Source organism: Berghia stephanieae, chromosome 5 (assembly GCF_034508935.2).
Source record: "Berghia stephanieae isolate SIO BIC M18660-M18661 chromosome 5, UCSD_Bste_1.3, whole genome shotgun sequence".
Lineage (NCBI taxonomy): Eukaryota > Metazoa > Mollusca > Gastropoda > Nudibranchia > Aeolidiidae > Berghia > Berghia stephanieae.
Window position 1 is genome coordinate 33,798,358 of NC_088364.1, and position 11,147 is coordinate 33,809,504.

The following is an 11,147-nucleotide window of genomic DNA, read 5'->3' on the forward strand; positions in this document are numbered from 1 at the left end:
AGTAGTTCCCATTCAGTAATTCAGCTATCATAGCAGGCTATAATATCCTCGCATAACCAGCAACAACGAAATACATATTGCCAATCTATGAAATGAGTCAACTTATTTGTCCAACATTTTCTTCATGACAAAAGTCCAATTTTAATTTTTCATCACATTTGAAGACTATACCCCTTTAAAAAATATATAAACATAAGCAAAGATGTATGCAAGTCATTAGTCAAATCTAAAATTGTCCAAATAGTCTGAGATCACAATGGAATAACTGCTTCAAAGAAAATAATTTGTTATTATACTGTCTATATAATGGCTATAAATAGGGCAATGTATATATATAACTATTATATATATATATATATATATATATATATATATATATATATATATATATATATATATATATATATATATATATGTGTGTGTGTGTATATATATATGGATATGATTAATAAAATGGGATAGATCAAACAGCATATGCCACGTTGTCATATTGTGATGACTGACGGGTGATATTCTCTTTGTCAGCCTCATCTGCCTCTTCCGCTTGTTTTTTGGCAAAATGAAGAAAAACCTAGTGACAAGAAAAAGAAGTCAATTTTATTCAACAGCCAGATACAAAAAATACCGTTCTTGGAGTTTACAAATATTATTAAAATAATCCTAAGGTATAAAAGAAGAAAACAAACCTGTTACACGTTGAATACTATCTGAAAAATACTTAAAAGAGTCAATCTACCGGTTATGCCCATGAATACGGTTTAAGTCACTGTATCGCTCTATTCTTGTTAAAACGCAATCCATTTGGCATGCTGGATTTCCTGATCCCACTCTAGACTTCATGTAAACGTATGTGGAGCATTGATATAGCACAATATAAGAAGTGTTTTATGTTTGAGCAAAAACAACCCCAGCACAGCCACACATCTTGACTACGGCCAGCCAAATGACCCTACCGCAACAACACACAAGAACAATAGACAAAAACATTTTGTTTTAAAAACTGAATTAACAAAAGTGAAAACTAGAAAAATTAAGGTTTTTGAGATATTTGAGTTTGGAACACAAGAAGTTGGCAATAAATTGCTAAAAATGGAGTATGAGAATGTTTACTTCAGACGGACTCAAATATGTTCCATTAGTTTCATGGCTGCACTTGACTGCTTTTTAGTGGTCTGGTCGCTATGGGTCTTGTAAATGTTCCAAATCCTATCAGTGCTGCTAAAGCAAGCAATATACAGCAAAGACACTGTAAAACACAAGTGATCATACTTCTTTTACCTTGATTTAACCCACAGATCGATATTGAGAGTGGCATGTTATGGCTACAGTGGGGAAGTGGCCGCAGTCATGCAGATTGACTCTAAATACTTTCATACGCAATTTGCACCATCATGACCATACCTTGAATGTGCACCATTTGCCGATGTTGTTATTGCCATTTGGAATAACATTCTGAATATCTACTGAATTATCCCTTTAATAGCATGGCAGAAACATGTTGCGCTTATATTTTCCTCCAGCTACCACTCATTTTTCTTATCAAGTATCAAAATCAAAGTGTGTAGGTCATGAACTTTTGTAAGGCATCAATTTTATTACAATATGTTGCCACTATTCCCATTTCACTTGCTAAGATTCTGTTTTGCATTTAAAATAAATTAACAAAATGCTTCATAATGTATTTTATTGCTCATATGAAGAAATATTAAAACTTTTGGATCTCCTAGTCTAAAGTACAGAAGAATTTGTGGTGACGTAATTCAAATTTAAAGATTGATATACAGGATTGATAATATTGATTCATCGCAATTTATCATTTTTTTTCTGTAATGTTTACAAGAGGAGATAAATTTAAACTTTACTTATCCTGATGTAATATAGATGTTAGACAAAAATATTTAAGGTTTGGTACCATTCACTTGTGGAATGGAATAATATTAGATTTGAAGCAAAGAATGCATGTTCTCTAGACAGGTTTAAAACTTTGATCGACGTTCTTTTATCTAAGAGTTCAATATGATCAGTAATGCTCTCTTGCTCATTGGTTTAATGATTCATTGATGATATCATTGATTAATGACTGTATTTTTTATACCAAAGGCATTTAAAGGATACAATCCTAAATTAAGCCATTAGTCATGTTATGTATAGAGGAACAATTGAGAAACATTCTAAGGGTGAGGCTGTTGGGGATAATACAGTGTTTAATGCCCAGGTATAAGAAAAACAATGATTTTTCTTTTGTGAAAACATAAGGTTATTTTTTAATGTATAAATGTCATCATCCCAATGAGAAAAAGGGAATGTTTGCCTACACATAATCTCCCTTTACTTTTAGAAGCATATGCTAAGCTGCACTGATGATACATAGTTTGTCGAAACAGTAATGTATGCGGATTAGATTATATGATATATGTAACACTAATATATGTAGAATTATATCACTTTGTTTCATACCGCATGTTTGAGTGGTTGTATGTTTGAGTGAAAGTTGTCACGTTAGTGTTAAGCACTTTGAGCTTGTTGAGATACAGGGTAAGGCGCTATATGAAAACCATATATCATTATATATATATAATAATAATAATAATAATAATAATAATAATAATAATATAGATCTTTATTGTCCATAAATATGGCAATTTGTCATTTAGTTACACCTGTTATAACGTTAAACGATAACTGTAACATTGAACAGATATTTCACTCCTACTTATTTTCTCTCTCTCTCTCTCTCTCTCTCTCATCTCTCTCTCTCTCTTCTCTCTCTCTCTCTCTCTCTCTCTCTCTCTCTCTCTCTCCTCTCTCTCCTCTCTCTCTCTCTCTCTCTCTTCCTCTCTTTCTTTCACACGTGCGATATACACAACATAAACATATTCATTTTGTTTTCAATTTGTTACGATTGTGGCAATTCGACACCAAAAATTATCATCATTATCAATTGGTCAGTTACTCTTACATTAAATAAATTAATCAGTTAATCAGTCAACGAATCAATCCTTGGTTTTTCTGTACCATATGAAATATTCAAAATTTTTTATTGCTGATGGAACGAACGTTGATTTATACTTGTTAGTTCTACATTTAATCTGACAATACCTTCTCCTAGATGGTAAAAGACTAAATTCATGGTATAAAATATGTTTTTTATTGTTGGTAATTGAGAATGCTTTCCTTTCTATTGCTTTTCCATGAATTCTTTCTACTCCATCAAGAGTATATATATATATATAATATTATATATATATATATATATATAATATATATTTCAAACATTTGATTATCGCACGGGGATTAAACAGACAGTAATAATTGCTTGGCTTTTGGGTAGGTCGATAGTCTATTCCAAAGTACTTTCCACCAGATCTAAAACGGTTACCTTATCAACGTTGGGTGGACTGATTGAGCAGAAAACACTCCAAAGCAAATCTAGGATCAATACCTGTGCCTATGCTTGAGAGACTTATTTGCTTTTCTAAACCAGCAACTAGCTGCTGACCTCGAGCCCTCTGGTCGTGAGCTGTGACATAAAAGTTAGTGCTTGAGAAACAAATCGTTTACCAAATGAGCTATCAAAGCCATAAACAATAATTAATGATAATGGTAAAATTAAATTGTTAAAATTGGCCGATGGCCATATAAACGTTGGGAAATAATGAAATAAGTTCAAAATAACCACTTACTTGTTCGAGAGAGCTCTGGCTAAAGTTGTATTCCTCTAGGCGATGGGATTGTTTACCTGTTTTTGAATAAAAAATAAGTTGTTGTTTTTTTAATGTACTCAAGGTACTTTGCAAGGGTCCCAAGCTAACAGCAACTCTTGACATTTAGGATGAGACATGGTCCATGTAATCCTTTTCGGCAAAGGCAATGCTGTCACCAGCCAAGTACTCATTTTACACCTGGACACATTGACAGAAGGTGAATAAAGAGCCTTTTCCATGGCTTCCATTTTGCACCACCCACAGCGGGACTCAAACCAGGAACCTACAGGTCAGGTGATGTGTGTCACAACATTAGATTTAAAAAACTGCACAATTACTGTCAATAAGATTCATTTTCTACTGCTAATGCTCGGATATCATATCATCTAATGACTACTTGTTGAATAAATTAGTAAATCAAATTTTGAAGAGTAATTTAATGTCACAAGCGTGGCAAACCCAACACAGCTCTTCTCTGGCATCATCAGGCTACTTGGTAAGCAGATGGCATCACAAAAATGCTTCCGTTGAATGAAATTCCATGGGATAAAATTTCAACAGATTTTATGGAATATCAAATGGGCCAATAGCCTTCTGCTGATTCAATTTTTTTTTAAATACTCAAACTATCATGATCTAACAGACCAGGCTACAAGGAAGTTTACATCTACAGTCTACAGTGGAATATTAAGTCTAACAACATCAAAAATACAGAGATCTTCAGAACAATGATTGATTCACTAATCTCTTATTATCTCTCTCTATATATATTATTGAACATATATTTTAGTACCGTAATAACATGTCACATAATTAGAGTGACCATTCATATCCTCAGAGGGCTTTGAATTTGGTATTGAGTTTAGTATTTGCCTGGAATTATCATAACTGAGTTACTACATTGTGTGTAGACTTGGCTAAAAAACTTTTTCAAACTGACTACAAAGTGAGTGGATTTGCAATTGGAGTTAGAGCATGAGGGCTTGTAGGGACATCTGCAAATAAACTTTAACAAACAGCAGCTCAATATCTCAGGCACATGAAGTTTTTAAAAACTTTTTTGACCATTCGAAAAGAGAGATACACCCACTGGATACCAATGATGAGGAATGAAAAAAAAAGAAGCAAACAAGCATATTCCACTCCAATATAAAAAAAAAAAAACATGAACCATCACTGAAAGCGTATTAGATATACAAAAAAAAAATAAAAACTCCAAAAAAAAACAAAACAAAAAAACAGTAGATAACCATGACCATAACAGATGACATCGTCGTTTCAAATAAAGTGGCCGCAGTTTTCAGTATCACGTAAAAAGAAAAAAGGCATATAGGATCTAGAATCTAGGTGTATTCAAACCATCCAGGAATGTAAGAATTTAAAGACACTGACAAGTGTTTGAGTGGTTTCCTTTCTGGGGGCTTTTTGCTTAAGCATTAACAAATAAAGAGTGGGTAAAAATGATATATAATGAATGGAAAATAAAATATAATGGATGAAATATACCTAGGAAAAATCTAAAACTTGACTTACAATTTTCCAGATTGGCAAATGTTGTGCCTAAAGACTTGACATTTTCCTTTGGAATGGCATACTGGGCTCTCTCCATGAATCGCTCAACTTGTTGCATATCAGGAAATAATTCTTTCAGGTGATTTTCCAATCTATCCATTGATTCTTCAACTTCAGATGTCTGTATGTAGGCCAGTTTTACTTCCAGGATGTAACCAGAGCCAAATTTGTCTTTTAAATGTTGGGTTGAGCCTAGGCACCTTTGTTAAGAGTTGATGACATATTGTAAACATGAGAGACAAAATGTTTTTTATAAAATTTATGTTATATTACCATTTGTAGCGAGAATTTATTTATATGAAAAATTCACCAAATTTTCTTTCCGAAGGAAAATAGGAGGTTGATTTTTTTTTTAATGACATGAAACTATATGCAATGAAATAGTTATCTAATAATAGCTCATGAAAAAATATTTTTAACAATATTAAATGTGCCAGTAAATGTTGCTGTCATTGAAGAATTCATTAAGTTTACATATTAGGAGTTATTTTCTTTTGATTTTCAAAATATTTGCTTAGAAATTGAGATAAAGTTGTGGAGTTTTAAAATTATCTGTCCACTAATTTGCCTACCATTTTTGTTGTCATGAAGTAACTATAATTAGATAATAATTAAGCTTTGCAGAGCAAGTCAGTTTGCAGATGTTTTTTTGAACGACACGCATTTAGATTTAAATCACTCTATCACTGCCAATGAGTCAGAGCTCATTATGTTTGTTAGAAAATAAGTTTATTCGAAAGTATTCTTACTGTAGTTGTCCATTGACCATGATGCCAACACGGCTACACAAAGCATCTGCTTCCTCCATGTAATGTGTTGTGAGAATTGCCCCTTTGTTGGTGTTGCGGAATGTTGCACTTATGGTATCCCTGGTTATAAAACAAATTTTGTCATAATAGAATATAATGATAGAATCTCAAAACTGTCTAAGATTTAAGGTCAATACTTATATCTAGAAGAATTATGTTGCACATTGACAGAAAACTCAGTCTGATTGAGCCAATTGTTTAACAGAAACAGACATTTAAAAAAAAATGAACTAAAACTAAATCGATACCAAGAAAAGAAAAGACAGAATTGCGATCTTGTGAAAAGTAAAAAAGAAAAAAACAAAGCAGGAACATAGTTAAATAGATTTCCGTTCCTTCGACTACAGGCAGATTTTTTTAAAAATTCACTAATTAACTTTAATGTTGACTCTTTTATTCAATTGTCAAAATCCCAGATATTCAATCAAGCAAACCATAGTGAAACCATTAATATTTCCAATAATATTTAGAGATTTTAACGGATTTGATATAGATGTAAAAGCGTGCTTACCATAAGAACCTCTTTGACTGGGGGTCCATACCTGTAGAAGGCTCATCCATCAGAACAAGGTTTGGATTGCCCAGGATGCTCAAGATATAACTCAACTGAAATTTAAATGTGACATATAAATATTTGATTACCAAGGAAAGATAAGATCAGATGAACTTTACAATTCCAACATGGGAAACTACACTGTGCATTACATTGTTGTAACATTAATAAAGAGGAGTAAATGGTAATGATCCTAACAATAATATAAAAATATATTCCGTTTTAAAATGAATCGTTGCTCATCCCGTAAGAAAAATTACATAAATGTCCTTTTGATTACCTTATGTCTTTATTACACTTATTATTAAGCTTTTAGCTCCTGTATCTTTTAAAAATAAGAGAATTCCATACAACCTCTCTCCCCTGGGAAAAAAATCCAAATTAAAAAAAAAAAGAAAATAATTATATAATCAATAAGTGTTATCAAAGAAATACATCTTTAATATAATGTGCCCCAGAGTAAATTTATTATTTATATGGTTAGATAAAACAATAAATTCTAACTATTGCTCACATTTATTCATTGATTGATTCCATCTATTTATTTGGGCTTGGTTTATGGTTTGACATGATATCTTATCTCACGTTTAAACTTTACCAAGTTTGTTATTCAGATGAATCACCAAATACCTTAATACTAATAATACAAATCGAAAGGGTCATAAAACAGTGAGTATATTGTTCTTTTTTTTCAAAAGCGATTGATGACTTAGTCCTGAGATATTTTAAACACGTTTTGGTTCAATAATTCATCTCTTTGTCTTTATGTCAATTCATGCATTTACAAATCAGCTATTCATCCCCCCATTCGTAATATCAAACTATTAATGAAACCACATACGCTAGGAAGTAATATTATTTTGTATTTCAATACTCTTAGGATTGTGTGCTTTAATACTTTCACCTGGTTCTTTTGTTGATGTAATTATATTTAACATATAATCAGTGGAAGAAAGAAAAAAAACAAACAAAAAACAATGAATGTGCATTGCTAACCTTTCGTTTGGTGCCTCCAGATAGCTTCTTTGCTCGTTTCAGCTTATGGTCCTCCAATTTCATATTTGACACATAGCTGTGGGTCATTGAAAATAGAGATATAGATATTTTTAAAAAAACAAAAAACAATTAATAAAAATGACAAAAAATAAAAAAACATATTATCAACGATTCCATTTTTGTTAGCTCTTCAGAAAGATCTTATCTAATGAAACAGGTTAAAGGCAGTTTTTAACAAAATTCATCTAAAAAAAGCTTATCTTAACTTACAAATCAACCAAATTTTCCGCCTCTTTTGGTGGCACTCCTTTGACAGCAGCAAAACAAATGATATGTTCTCTCAGGGTGATTCCATCCCAAAGAGCATCATGTTGAGGACAATATCCTAAAGATGCCATGTTCAACATGCTGGAACGAATATCATGTCCATCCAACATCACCTAAAGTATAAAATTGTAGATGAAATCAATATATTTCATTTCTCCACAAAATATATTGGACTGGAATCACAACTTTTACTAAGCACAATAACAATAATGACAATTGAATAAAAGAGTCAACATTAAAGTTAATTAGTGATAGTTCCCTCAATTTCTCTCAACATATTAATATAATATCTAAGAAAGTTGCCCAAAGATTATACATCCTAAGGAAATTGAGAACATTTCAAGTAAGGAAGAAAACTATGTTAAGAGTTTATGACTCATTGATTAAAAGTGTAATTGCGTTTGGTTGCACCATATGGTTTGGCGGATGCCGACTTAAAGATAAATCATAAATTTCAAAATCTATCAAAGAGGCATCAAAAATAATAAACCATCCTCTTGATGGAGTAAAAAGAATTCATGGAAAAGCAATAGAAAGGAAAGCATTCTCAATTACCAACAATAAAAAACATATTTTATACCATGAATTTAGTCTTTTACCATCTGGGAGAAGGTTTTGTAAGATTAAATGTAGAACTAACAAGTATAAATCAACGTTCGTTCCATCAGCAATAAAAATTTTGAATATTTCATATGGTACAGAAAAACCAAGGTTTGATTCGTTGACTGAGTAACTGATTAATTTATTTAATGTTAGATTAACTGACCAATTGGTAATGATGATAATTTTTGGTGTCGAATTGCCACAATTGTAACAAATTGAAAATGAAATGAATATGTTTATGTTGTGTATATCCCACGTGTGAAAGAAAGAGAGGGAGAGAGAGAGAGAGAGAGGGAGAGAGAGAGAGAGAGAGAGAGAGAGAGAGAGAGAGAGAGAGAGAGAGAAGAGAGAGAGAGAGAGAGAGAGAGAGAGAGAGTGAATGAGAGAGAGAGAGAGAGAGAGAGAGAGAGAGAGAGAGAGAGAGAGAGAGAGAGAGAGAGAGAGAGAGAAAATAAGTAGGAATGAATTATCTGTTCAATGTTATAGTTATCATTTAACGTCATAACAAGTGTAACTAAATGACAAATTGCCATATTTATGGACAATCAAGATCTATTATTATTATTATTATTATTATTATTATTATTATTATTATTATTATTATTATTATTATTATTATTATTATTATTATTATTATTATTACTATTATGATTAATAAGATCATGCATTCAGACACTACAAGGGGCATCTTACCTTTCCACAAGTGGGTTCTGTTTCTGCAATAATCATATTCAAAGCAGTGGTCTTTCCAGCACCATTGGGACCCAGAAGTCCCAAGACTTCTCCCTCATTTACTCCAAGAGTAAGGTTACGGACTGCCACTTTTGTCTTGTTCTTGCCAGATTGAGTACAAGATTTTCTCTCAACTCTTTTTACAAATGTCTTTCTCAACTGTTTTGTATATGCCACTGGTTCCTGAAATGAAAAGAAAGGGAAATTTTTAAACACGATAAAAAAAAAATAGTATGTCAATAATTTCGTTTATTGTATAATCTTTACACAGTGTCATATTTTGGCCTTAGAGCGATATTTCAACCGTACATCATTAGCCAGCGGGAGATGTACGTTTGACACCTGTTATCCCTAACTACTGGGGGAAGTTAAACAAACTGTGACGCGATGGGAATGCTGGTACAGGTCCAGTCTGTCTTAAGTCTAAGTGCGCGTACATTGCATTAGATGTGATGCAATTTTTAACCTACAAAGTTCCCATTTATATAAAACAGCCCGAATGAATAGTTTGGTTCCACACTCTATCCATATACTATATTAAATTGTTCTTTGTGTGTGCTAGTTTTGTCAATAGTTTTGAATTCTGGTAGGACATATTCATCAATATAAAACCTGTTTATAAAAGATTTCAAATGGCATGAGAAATGCAACTATCAATGTAAATAAGTTTGATTTGAACAATTAGGGGTAATATTTCGTTCTGTAGATTGTATCAAAAAAGTTAACAGATAATAGTAAATCAAATGAATATTCTGTGATGGCTATGATTTGGCTGTGAAGTTAATGAATATACATTGGTACTCAATTATGTTATCTGACAGATCAAAATCATCCCTGGATGAAAGCTACTCTAAAGATTCAATTTGGTTATTCCAGTTTTTTAACATGAAAATAGAGCATTGAGGAAAAATAAATATTACAGCTTCAAAATCAACATTATGTAAGAAACGTGATTTGGAGACAAATCATTCATCACCAACATCAAATCATCATTAAATTTAGTAATTAGTTTGTCAATGTATTCGTATTTGACAAAAAAAGAGTAATCCAAACCATTCCTTGAATGGTTTTAGAAACTGTTACCCTCATTTTTGTTCAAAGTTTTACAATCTATACAACTTAATTCATTGCAAAGTTGTTTTTTGTTTTTTTTTTAAATATTTTTCTTTCATTCAATGCACATATGATATTCAAAACCTATAAGTACAGTAGAGATACCCAAGATTAAAGACAAAATTGATAGCTACATGACATTTTAAAGACCTCATTTTTGCAAATACAATCATACCAAGACAGCAAATTTAAACAGGAAAAAAAAAGCAATATTCAACTCGTGCCCACACAGAAAAAACATCTGCTATCATCAGTCTGCTATTCACATCAATATTACCTCACACAACAATAATCTTCAAACCCCTCAACCCCTCTTTCAGGGACGGCTGGTAATAATGGGCAGGGTGGGCAAATACCAGCCTGTTTTTTCAAGTTATATGCTGTATTACCAGGTCTAAAATAAGCAAATTTAAATTAGATAATTTCAAAAGTTACTACTTAAACTTTATACTTCGTACTGAAATCAATTTGTGTGTATTTTTAATAGATTGCGAATCACCATGCATCCCGTAATGCATAAACCAGGATACGCTCCTGTTCTTTTTTATCACCCCCCCCCCCCCCCCCAGTCCGCCCACATCGTCATCTCATCGTTACGTCGCCTGACGGTGAACTAACTCCGATTTTTGCTGTCTGGCCTCTCTAGTACTAGGTCGGGCTAATTCAAATGAGCCCACCTTATTAACCAGTGAAAACTAAATAGAGATTTTGGCAAACGAACTTTTTCTTATTTATTGC

The 11,147-nt window shown here is 32.2% G+C and overlaps 1 protein-coding gene across 3 annotated transcripts in view; it reads right to left on the reverse strand.

Annotated features, from left to right (window-relative positions):
• Positions 1–425: 425 nt before the first annotated feature.
• LOC144972793 (cholesterol transporter ABCA5-like) overlaps positions 426–11,147 on the reverse strand; it is a 59,768-nt gene continuing 49,046 nt past the window's right edge. For all 3 annotated transcript variants that reach the window (XM_078914436.1, XM_078914438.1, XM_078914437.1), the window contains 8 exons: positions 9,258–9,479; positions 7,905–8,074; positions 7,635–7,710; positions 6,597–6,691; positions 6,026–6,145; positions 5,238–5,476; positions 3,684–3,739; positions 426–571 (listed from right to left, as the gene is read on the reverse strand). In XM_078914436.1, the coding sequence (XP_078770562.1) occupies positions 464–571; positions 3,684–3,739; positions 5,238–5,476; positions 6,026–6,145; positions 6,597–6,691; positions 7,635–7,710; positions 7,905–8,074; positions 9,258–9,479 (1,086 nt within the window). In that variant the 3' untranslated portion in view covers positions 426–463. The remainder of the gene's footprint in view (positions 572–3,683; positions 3,740–5,237; positions 5,477–6,025; positions 6,146–6,596; positions 6,692–7,634; positions 7,711–7,904; positions 8,075–9,257; positions 9,480–11,147) is intronic.